Source organism: Hipposideros armiger, unplaced genomic scaffold (genome assembly GCF_001890085.2).
Source record: "Hipposideros armiger isolate ML-2016 unplaced genomic scaffold, ASM189008v1 scaffold_18, whole genome shotgun sequence".
Lineage (NCBI taxonomy): Eukaryota > Metazoa > Chordata > Mammalia > Chiroptera > Hipposideridae > Hipposideros > Hipposideros armiger.
Genome location: NW_017731368.1, coordinates 6,272,732 through 6,282,843, shown reverse-complemented (window position 1 = coordinate 6,282,843; position 10,112 = coordinate 6,272,732). Strand labels below are relative to the sequence as shown.

Genomic DNA, 10,112 nt, shown 5'->3' with positions numbered 1-10,112 from the left:
AAAAAAAATGTTTGAATTACAGGAATGCAGGAAAAAAGAAAACAATAAAAAAACAGTAAACAAAAAATAAAAGAGCCAGCTTAAGCTCTAAAACATCAATGATTACATTAAATGCAAATGGCCTAGATATACAATTAAAGACAGAGATTGACAGAGTGGATAAAAGACATGACCCAATTATATGCTTTTTACAAGCAATTCACTTCAAATATAACAATATAGGTAGGTTCAAAGTAAACAAATGGGAAAAATATACCATGCAAACATTAATCAAAAGGAGTGAGTTATATTAATATCAGATAAAGCAGACTTCAGAGCAAAGAATATTTCTATGGAATGAGAAGAACATTATATAATAATAAAAGAATTAATCTATCTAGAAGACATCTAACTAAATGCATATGTACCAAACAACAGAGATGCAAAATATGTGAAGCAAAACTAATGAAGTGAAAGGAGTAATAGACAAATTCACATTTACAGTTGATGACTTCTCAACAATTGATAGAACCACTAGAGAGAAAATCAGCAAAGATACAGAAGATCTCAACCATACTATCAACCCAGTATGTAATCAATATTTACAGAATACTCTGTCAACAACAGAATTCCTTTCAAGCATTCACAGAACGTATAGCAAGATAGACCATATCCTAGACCATAAAACAAACCTTAATAAATGAATAAAAAAATTCATATAGAGTGTGTTCTGTGGCCCCAATGCAATTAAACTAGAAATTTATAATAGAAAGATAAAGAAAATCTCCAAACATTTAAAAACCAAGCAACACACTTTTAAATAATCCCTGGGTCAAAAAGAAAGTCTCAAGGGAAATCTAAAAAATACACTAAACTGAATGAAAACACAGAAGAAAATCCTCAGGACCTGGGGAAGAGTTCTGAGATATGACACCAAAAGTGCAATCCATAAAAGAAAAATCAGTAAATTGGGTTTCGTCAAAATTAAAATTTTTGTTTTGCAAAAGCCCATGTGAAGAAGATGAAAAGCTAGAGACTTGGAGAAAATATTTATACCACATGTCTCATAATGTAGAATTTATAAAGAACTCTCAAAGCCCAACAGTAAAAACTAACAAAAAGAAACAAAACAAACAAAAAAAAACGAATCCAGTTAGAAAATGCACAACGTACATGAAGAGACATTTCACCAAAGAGGATATACAGACAGCAAATAAGCACATGTAAACATGTTCAGCATCATAGCTATTAAGGAAAATGCAACTTAAGATCACAATGAGATAATACTACATATCTATCAGAACAGCTAAAATGTTTAAAAGTGACAATACCAAATGCTGGCAAGCACGCAGAAACTAGATCTCTCCTATATTACTGGGCATTTATCCCTAAGAAATGAACATTTATGTCCACACAAAATCCTTTGTACAATTGTTCTTAACAGATGTGTAACAGCCCCAATCTAGAAACAACCAAAATGTCCTACAAACAGTGAATGATTAAACAAAACATAGTATATTCATACCATGTAATACTACTCAGCACTAAAAAGGAATGACCTACTGAAACACAGAACAACTTGGATGGATCTCAACAGCAATGGGTTGAGTGAAAAAAATCCAATCTCAGAAGGTTATATATATATATATCCTTTTATGTAACATTATCAAAAATGACAAAATTATAGAGATGGAGAACTGATTAGTGGTTCCCAAGGGTTAGGGATGGTGAGGAGAAGGGGAACGGGTGTGACTATAAAGGGACAGCAAGAGGAAAATCATTGTGGTGATGGAATGATTAATTCTGTACTTTGATTGTTTTGGTGGTTGCAGAAATCTGTATGTGATAAAATGACAGGACTATATGCACTTTATATCAGTGTTAATTTCCTGGATTTGATGCTATATTATATCTGTATAAGATGTAATCAAAGGGGGAAACTAGGTGATAGGTATATGGGATCTCTCTGTACTATTTTTGCAAATTCCTGTGACTATAATTATTTTAAAATAAAAGGTGAAAGTAAAGTTATCCACTTAAGGTCTTTATATCACATACTTAAATTATGCTCATACTTCTTATGTTCAAATGTCATTTGTAAATATCTCTACTAGTAGAATAATCTTTTCTGCAATTAAGTGTAGTTCTGATGATTTATGCCTGAATGTTGAAGGGTATGTTTTATAGTGAGCAGCTCTATAACTACATGACATTTCCAAACTGGGAGGTGATATCATCTCAGGATTCATTTTTTAAAAACCCAGGAAGGCTGTGAAATAAATCTGGAAAATCATGCCACAACTATAGAAAAAACATTACCAATTACACAAGGACAAAAGCAACTTCGGACACTAGTGTGTCTTCCAGGTCTTACCAGCTGCTTCCAGGGGCCAGTGGACCTTGTAACCTGGCACCACGCCTGCCACATACTAGAAAGCCGTGAATAAAAACTGCTAAGCAAATGAATGAATGACCTACAGGGCTGTCTTAGTTTTGCTCACTAAAACCAGAAAAACGTGGGTTTGCAAATCTTGCCATATTCTGATCTATATGTTGAACATTTTTTCACAACGTACTTCTACTTGGAGAGAAAAAGAGAAAGAAGTTTACATAGATGAAATTTCTTAAAAGTAGAAACTGAAGTAGTAGTCAAATACACAGCACCCAAGGCACTACTAGGTTTGACAAAAATATTTTAATCTGCCTCCCCCATTCCTAAATCCTCTTCTCAGCTCTGTTTATAAACGGCTCACATCATCGATTATCCCTATTAGATCAGCAAAGGCTTTGTGCCTAGCTGGAGGCTACGCTTGTTCCCATTGGTTGTTTTCTTTGCCCTTTTCCTTAACCCTCTTCCAAATCCCTACCACAAGCACTCCTCCTCCTCCTTCCAAAAGAGAGCAAGAGAGAAACACAGCATTAAATGACCAGGCCCTGAAAAATAGTAATTTAAACAAGCAAAACAAGTTGCATTTGGCACACAAATATTCAAACACGAGTCTTCACCATAAGGCATATTGCCCACTCCTCAAATACACAATACAGAAGACAAAATTGAGTTATGTCACCCTTATTGAATACACCTTCAGTCACAGGACTTAAGAATGGATACTTAATTTGTAGATCATGTAGGCTCTGTTCCTCCTTGCTTGGGGATGGGGTACGGAGGAGGGTAGAAGTCAACACTGTCATTTGTTAAGAGCTAAGAAGGTAGGGGACTGAACTTGATAGCAACTATTATTCTATGTCAGGCACTGTGCTAAGAACTTTGACACTGATAATGTTATTTAATGCTCCTAACGATGAGATGGGCATAATCTACACTGGGAAGGTGGGAAAATTGCAGCAAGTGGTAGAGCCAGGATTAAAACCCCGAACATCATTACTGGAAATATGTGAAAGCCTATGATCTTTCCATTACACTCTTGCTTCTCTAAACCCAATCTCTGGGATTACAGGTACTCGATTTCTCTACATAAATTCCTTCTCCTAGGGCACTGATGCTCAAAACTAATCAGAGATCTGTCAACAGGAGCCTAGGCCTAAGGTTACAACTGCTGCTTACTCACTGTATTACTTTGAATAAGTCTGCTTTGCTCTCTGACCATCAGTCACTTTTCGGAATGCAGTTGATCTCTGAGGATCCTTCTGAGAATATAGAACTTTGGGACCCCAAAATGTCCTGTGTTTTAAACACAAACACTTAGAGCTCTGACAATATTATTTAAAATGTATTTTCCAGAGCCAAAGTTATTAGGTCAATTTAATTCTATTTAACAATATTATATCGCTTTCAATTATTTACATTTTCATTTCACTATTGTCTTTATCAGGATTAATTCCTTTCCCTGTTAAATTCAACGACCATGTACTCTATAGGCAACGGTCTGAGCTTTTTTTTTTTTCTCTGACCACGTCACAAATGTCACCACTGGTAATATTCTTTTGTGGCTTTGATTTCTACAATCCTAATTTTTGCCGGAGTGCTTGATCCTTCTGGCTGTGGCGGTCTAGATGTAAGCCTACAATGGACACAAATGGACACCACGTCCTATGCCTGACGTTCAGAAAAGCTGGTCCGGTGCATCCAATATGTGGTAAACCAAATCTTATAATATCGGCACGCTAAGGGAAGTTTGCTATTAAAATTAAACAATACTCTGACGTGAGCTTCGTGGATAATTAAGAAAACAATCGCTCGCTCGCTCCCTTTTATACACAGCCCGACTCCTCCCACTGGGAGCAGCGCTCTACGCACATCTGTCAGCGAAGGGTTCTGTCCTGCAGGCGCGCGCTTTGGGTCGTCCCAAAAGTCTCGAGAGCAGCCGGCGACAGAAAGGAGGACAGATGAAGCCCCGCGGAGCCCGGTGGTTCTAGGCTGGGCCTGAGGGAGGGGCGGGCCCGGGGTCGCCTCCACCTCCAGGCCCGCCCTGCGCCACACCCGACCCCGCTTGCTCTCGGCTAACGGGCCGCAACGCCTGCCTTCACTCGCCATCCCTCACCTCGCCCAGACGGCGGCCTCCCAGAGTCAGCGGCCTCCCTCCGCGCCACCCGCCGCCTCCTCCGCAACCTTAGCCCACCGGGCGGACCCGGACCAAGTCGCTGGCGGCCCAGGCGCAGGTAGGCGTCGGTGCGCATGCGCGAGCTTTGAGCCCCCATTCGCTGCTGCTAAGCGACACCCTCACCCAAACCGACCAATCCTTGCGCGCCTCCACCGCCTGTCCCAGCGGAGTCGTGAATGAAGTAGTTCTTAAAGGGCAGCGACCCAAAGGCAGAGGGGGCGTGGCTGGGGCGCGCGCCTCCCAACTTTCTTCCCATCTCAGGGCGCTCACCTACATGGGTTTAGGTACAAGCCTGTAGTTCTCACGTCTGGAGATGCGCGGTGTCACTTCGATTCCTGCGGGGGTAGCGAACCGGACTGACGTGCGGAGGCAAGGAGTTTCAGTGTAATGGAGCAACACGCCCAGGGCGTGGGTTTCCTTGTCAACGGGGGTAGGCGGGAGGCACGAGATAGGCAAACCAAAGAGCACAGCCTCCTGCCAGCCTGGATCAGGTGCCAAAGTCTAAGGACACACCCCATTCTGGGATCGGAGGCATTCACAGGGTCAAGGGAGATTGGGAAGCAGTGTTCGTCCATTTATTCATTCAACAAATTTTGAGCACCTGCTATATGCCAGGTACTCTGCCAGGCACTGGGGGCATAACGAGAAACTCCTGACACTAAACACTGTGTTAAAGAGGGGAGGGCAGAGTGAGAGCATCCATCAAACGTTTACACAACACAAGTTTAAATACAAACTGAGATAAGTGCCCTTCATAGAGGAGATAATTTACAGGAGCTTCTGGCCTGGACCTTGGGGGTCCAGGAAGGCTTCCCCAAGAACATGACACTGGCTGAGTAGTAACTAACTAGGCAAAGGGGAGAAGAAGAGTGTTTCAACAGAGGGAACAATATGTATAAAGGACTCTGTGTGGAAGGCAGCAGGGCTCCTTTGAAGGATGAAAAGAAATGGAGGGAGATGTTAGTATTTAATAGGCACAGAATTTCAGTTGGGGAAGATGAAAAAGTTCTACAAATGGATGGTGGTGATGGCTGCACAACAATGTAAATGTACTAAATGTCACAGAACTGTACATTTCAAAATGGTGAATTTTGTTACATATATTTTGCCACAAAAAAAAAAAGAAATGAAACTCAGAGTTTAGAGGGTAAAGGAGCAAAGAGAGAGCCATTAGAAAGAATAGAAGAGGTAAGACCAAATAGGATCTTGTAGGCCATGGTAGAAAGTTTAGGACAGTGGAACACTGATCAAATTTGCATTTTGTTAAAATCATTTTGGCTTCTGAAGTTTAGATAAAAATGGAGAAGGCTCATGGTCAGACCAGGTGGGAAGCCAATGCAGTCATCTGGGCAAGATAGGATGAAGCTGGAGCTTGGACCAGAACAATGGTGAAGAAGAAGAGAACTGGGAAGTCTGCAGAGAAATGTAGGAGCAAAATCAACAGGACTTGGTGACGAATTGGATGTGAAAGGTGGACAAAGTAACTTCAAGGATGATGTCACCGTTTAGCTTTGAGTGAACGGATGGATGGTGGAGGGATTCATAGATATGGAGAACACTGGAAGATCTGATTTTGGAGAGAAGATTGGTCAGTGATTCCATCAAGACAAGTTGAATTTGAGGCACCTTTGAGAATTCTGGTTGGGATGTCAGTCAATGTAGGCAGTTGAATATACAGGTTGCAATTCAGCATAAAGGTCTGGGCTGGACATAGCCTTTTGAAAGTCATCACCACATGGGTGGAAATTGAAACAGAGAAAAATTACTTAAAAACAAAAAACCAGAAGAGAGATATGAGACAGTCCAAGATAACCTCCAGGGGTCCCTGCCTTCTGGTATTCATGCCCTCCCACAATGAGTCAGGATGACCCATTGCGACAAGTGATCACGAAGCTAGGTCATAAAAGACACCAAGGAAGAAAAACAGGAGATTTGGTTGGTAAAGGAAATTGAAAACCATTCAGTGTATGTGCCAAGAAAGAGATGAGGATTCCCCCTCAAAATGCATCACACAGGTGAATGAAGACCTGTGCTTCCCACTTATAGGTCAAGAAGTACAAGGCTCTGGCCTAGATGGGGAGGGAATTGGTGCTGGGCCCACAAAAACCCTGAGTTTTCAAATGTGGACCTTGGTGAGTACTAAGTGAGTACTTTAGGATAGGGCCTTGTACCCTCTGACTGCTGTAGTTGGTGTGGCTCAGGCACCACAATGTATTGAGCATTTTGACTCCAGGCTCCAGAGGCTTTTCTTCTAAGCCTTTTCATCCCTTCACTTCCAGGGTCAACCCCTAAACCCCTACATCACCACAGAAGAGGTCCACCTCTGAAGTTGTCCATGCAGGCACCTGATATTTGACCTGTCCTTCAGCTGTTCTCTGAACTCCTCCCACTGTTCTCCAGCTTGCAGAAGCCTCCAGGCCACTGGTCTTACTTTGTTATATTTATTACCTCCCTCCAGGCTTCATTTCCTTCCCCATCAGTTGAAAGTCCAGGGTCCACCACTTCCATCACATTCTTCCCAATATACGTACCTCCACTGTGCAGTTATCCTTCTGTCACACCTGCCTGCAAGCACTCCAACCCTGGAAAAATCCAACCTTCTGCCTTCTCTGAATCTGCTCCTGGGATGTAAGCACTGCTGAACACAATCTCACAACCACACAGGGCAGTGCCATGTTTTTACAGTGCCGATCTCAACCAGGTCAGCAACACTAGGCAGCACTCCCGTGTTAGCCAGGTTGGCTCTCTCTCCAGCTCTCCCCAACACCAACTTCAAAACCTCCTTCAGGCTCCCCAGATCCCCTATTTTTCAACCCCACTTGTTCTCCCAGGTTCCTCCTTTACTGAGGAAAGAGCAACCATTAAAGGGATGCCCCTCAGCTGCCACCCACTTCTGTCCCTCCAGCTACCACCTTTTTTTCCTTTTCCCCTTTACAGCCGAACGTCTTGGGGAAAGTGGCCTGTGTATGAAGACTCCATTGTTTCACCTTTCCCTTAACTTCTCAGTCCTCTGCAATTCTGACTTCTGCCTCACCAGATAACCGAAATTTCCCTCATTAAGACCTAGTTTCTATCTTGCTTGACCTTTCAACAGCATTTGTCATTGCTGTCCTATTTTGCACTCTCGTGGATTTCCTCTTCTATCTCTAGTCTTCTAACCTTCCCTCTCCTTTGCAGCTTCTTTTCTTCTGCCATGAAAAAAACAACCCAACACATTCTCCTTGGGCAGTCTCATCCAGTGCATGGTTCCAGTCAGTTCCCACAAGTGATACTTCTCAAAGCTTATATTGCCAGTCCAGTCCTTGGCCCTGAGTTCCAAACCTGAATAGCCAGCCACAGACTTCAACATCTCTATTTGACATCACCTCCAACTATATATATCCACAGCTGAATCTATCATTCTCACTTCCAGTCCACCTTCTCCTCCACTCTTGCCCACCTCCATGAATGGCATCACCAGTCTCTCAGTTGCCCAAGCCAGAACCCAGAAGCCATCCCTAATTCCTCCTTCTCCACGCGCTCCCCCCCCACACACACACATTAAGTCACCAAGTCCTGTCAAGTCTACACCTAATATCTTTCAAATGAAAACACTTCTTATTTCATTGCTCCCCCATTTCTGGCCTGCACACCTGCAGCAGCCTTCTCACTCTTCTTTTTGCTTCTCGCCTGGCTGCCTTACCTGCCTTTCACCTTTACCAGGAAAACTCTAAAATGCATCTCTGACTTCATCACTCCTCTGCCTAAAACCATCCATGGCTCCCATGGCTCCTAGGAGAGAGTACAGACTCTAGACACCTGTCACCTGTGTATCCGCCACTTCTTCTTCATACTGAGACAACTATTCTCCTGGAGGGCTTTCTCTGTATGCTGGACCCGGTTGGTCTCCTGCGCCTGCCCTACCTTAACACCATCTCATGTTATTATCATTCCTCATTTGTCAAACAGAAACGGGGCTGAGTAGGACTAATCAAAGCCTGCACCCGGCCCCTAACGGTTCCTCCTCTGCCCACTCTGTTTTCTGTAGAACCACTGGGGACTTTTCCTAGGGGGGGAGCCTGGTTTGGGGATAACAATACAGGCTTGAAGACCAGGAAGCCCTGAATCGTGGCCCACCTCAGGCATGTTGCCCCACTTCGCTCACTGAGTTTACCCCTGTGGAATGGGATGAAAACTGCCTCCTTACAGGGTTGAATAAAAAAAGGATTGTGAAGGGAAAGCCCAGCAGAAGCAGATGAGCCTGCTCTGGATCTGGGCCACCCCTCAGGGAAATGAAACTGTAGGAGGCAAAATTGCACCCAGACCCCTAAGTGATGTAGCTGCTGTCCACTCCGTGCTGCAGGGAAAAGCAAACTTGCACCTATATCCACCATCTGTGGGCTGGTCAAGTGAGAAGACAACCACTTCAAAGCTTTAGTGGTTGCCAACAGCAACTATTGTGGCCCAGGAGGGTAGGCCCAGCCTTCTCCTGGTATCTTGCAGCAAACCATATCTGCAGTATGGTGCATAGGCAGTATGGGATACTGGCTAAGAGTGAGGAAAACAAATGTTTTCTCATTTGTAAAATGGAGAAAATACTAGTGCTTTCCAGGATTGTAAACCTAATAAGCATTACTGTTGCCCAAAGGAAAAATAGGCATATATGTGAGTTTCTTCCTCAGCAAAGAGTAAAGCTCATACAAGTATTTTTCTTGGACCTACAGGGTTTGGCTTGGCAGGAGGCAATGCCCAGGGTTCACGCTCCAGATTCGCAAGCCTGGAGGCACAAGAGTGATGTCTAAAGACGCCAGATATCTGAGGGCCAGCCACGATTCTCATGTGAGCCCGACACGGTGCTCCAGCTAGTAGACTGTAAACAGTGCCTAAAAAACAGGCGAGGAGCGGCTGCCGGGCCCCGCCCCCAGGTTAGCTTTCCAGACTGCGCAAACGCAAAGGATCCGCCAACAGCTCAAGAGGCGGGGCCTGAGAGGGACGCTGAGCGTCGCTCCTGCGCGCCCAATGACAAACGACGTTGCGCCTGTTCTGCTGCGGTCGTAGGTTGTGTGGAGCTGATGTGGTTAAAACCGACTGTGGTGTACGTACGCGGGGTCTGCCTGGGTGCCAACCTGGCTTCCCGGAATGTCGGTGGCTTTCGTACCGGACTGGCTGAGAGGCAAGGCTCAAGTCAATCAGGAGACGATCCAGCAGGTGAGCGCTAACGCGGGCAGAGAAAACGGGTTTCTTACTTGAGAGCCGGAAGGCTGAGGGTTGCGGGCAGCTTCCTGGAGTGAGCTGCATCCCATCAGAGACTTGTGTCAATACTAGGGTATTGACTTTTAGGGGTACGAGTGAGATGGGAACAAATTCAGCAAAGGCGCCGGGGCAGGACAGCCTGGCACTGGGCTGTGAGGCTTTGGGCAGGTTACTTCACGCCTTGATGTCGCGCTGCACTGACACTTTCTCTGATCTTTCAGCTCCTGGAGGAGAATGACCAGCTGATTCGCTGTATTGTGGAGTATCAGAACAAAGGCCGGGCGAATGAGTGCGTCCAGTAAGTCCCCAACTCCCTCTCCTGACTTGGGGGGGGGGTGG

The 10,112-nt window shown here is 44.4% G+C and overlaps 2 protein-coding genes across 2 annotated transcripts in view; one reads left to right on the top strand and one right to left on the bottom strand.

The window, feature by feature from the left end:
- Positions 1-4,598, bottom strand: part of SEC22C (SEC22 homolog C, vesicle trafficking protein) — a 24,589-nt gene extending 19,991 nt beyond the window's left edge. The window contains exon 1 of the mRNA XM_019631010.1: positions 4,482-4,598. The gene's annotated coding sequence lies outside the window, so the exon portion shown is untranslated. The remainder of the gene's footprint in view (positions 1-4,481) is intronic.
- A 4,915-nt stretch (positions 4,599-9,513) lies between these two features.
- The window catches only part of SS18L2 (SS18 like 2), a 2,997-nt gene continuing 2,398 nt past the window's right edge, over positions 9,514-10,112 (top strand). Inside the window, exons 1-2 of the mRNA XM_019633608.1 lie at positions 9,514-9,728; positions 9,995-10,071. Coding sequence (XP_019489153.1) covers positions 9,660-9,728; positions 9,995-10,071 — 146 coding nt within the window. The 5' untranslated portion in view covers positions 9,514-9,659. The remainder of the gene's footprint in view (positions 9,729-9,994; positions 10,072-10,112) is intronic.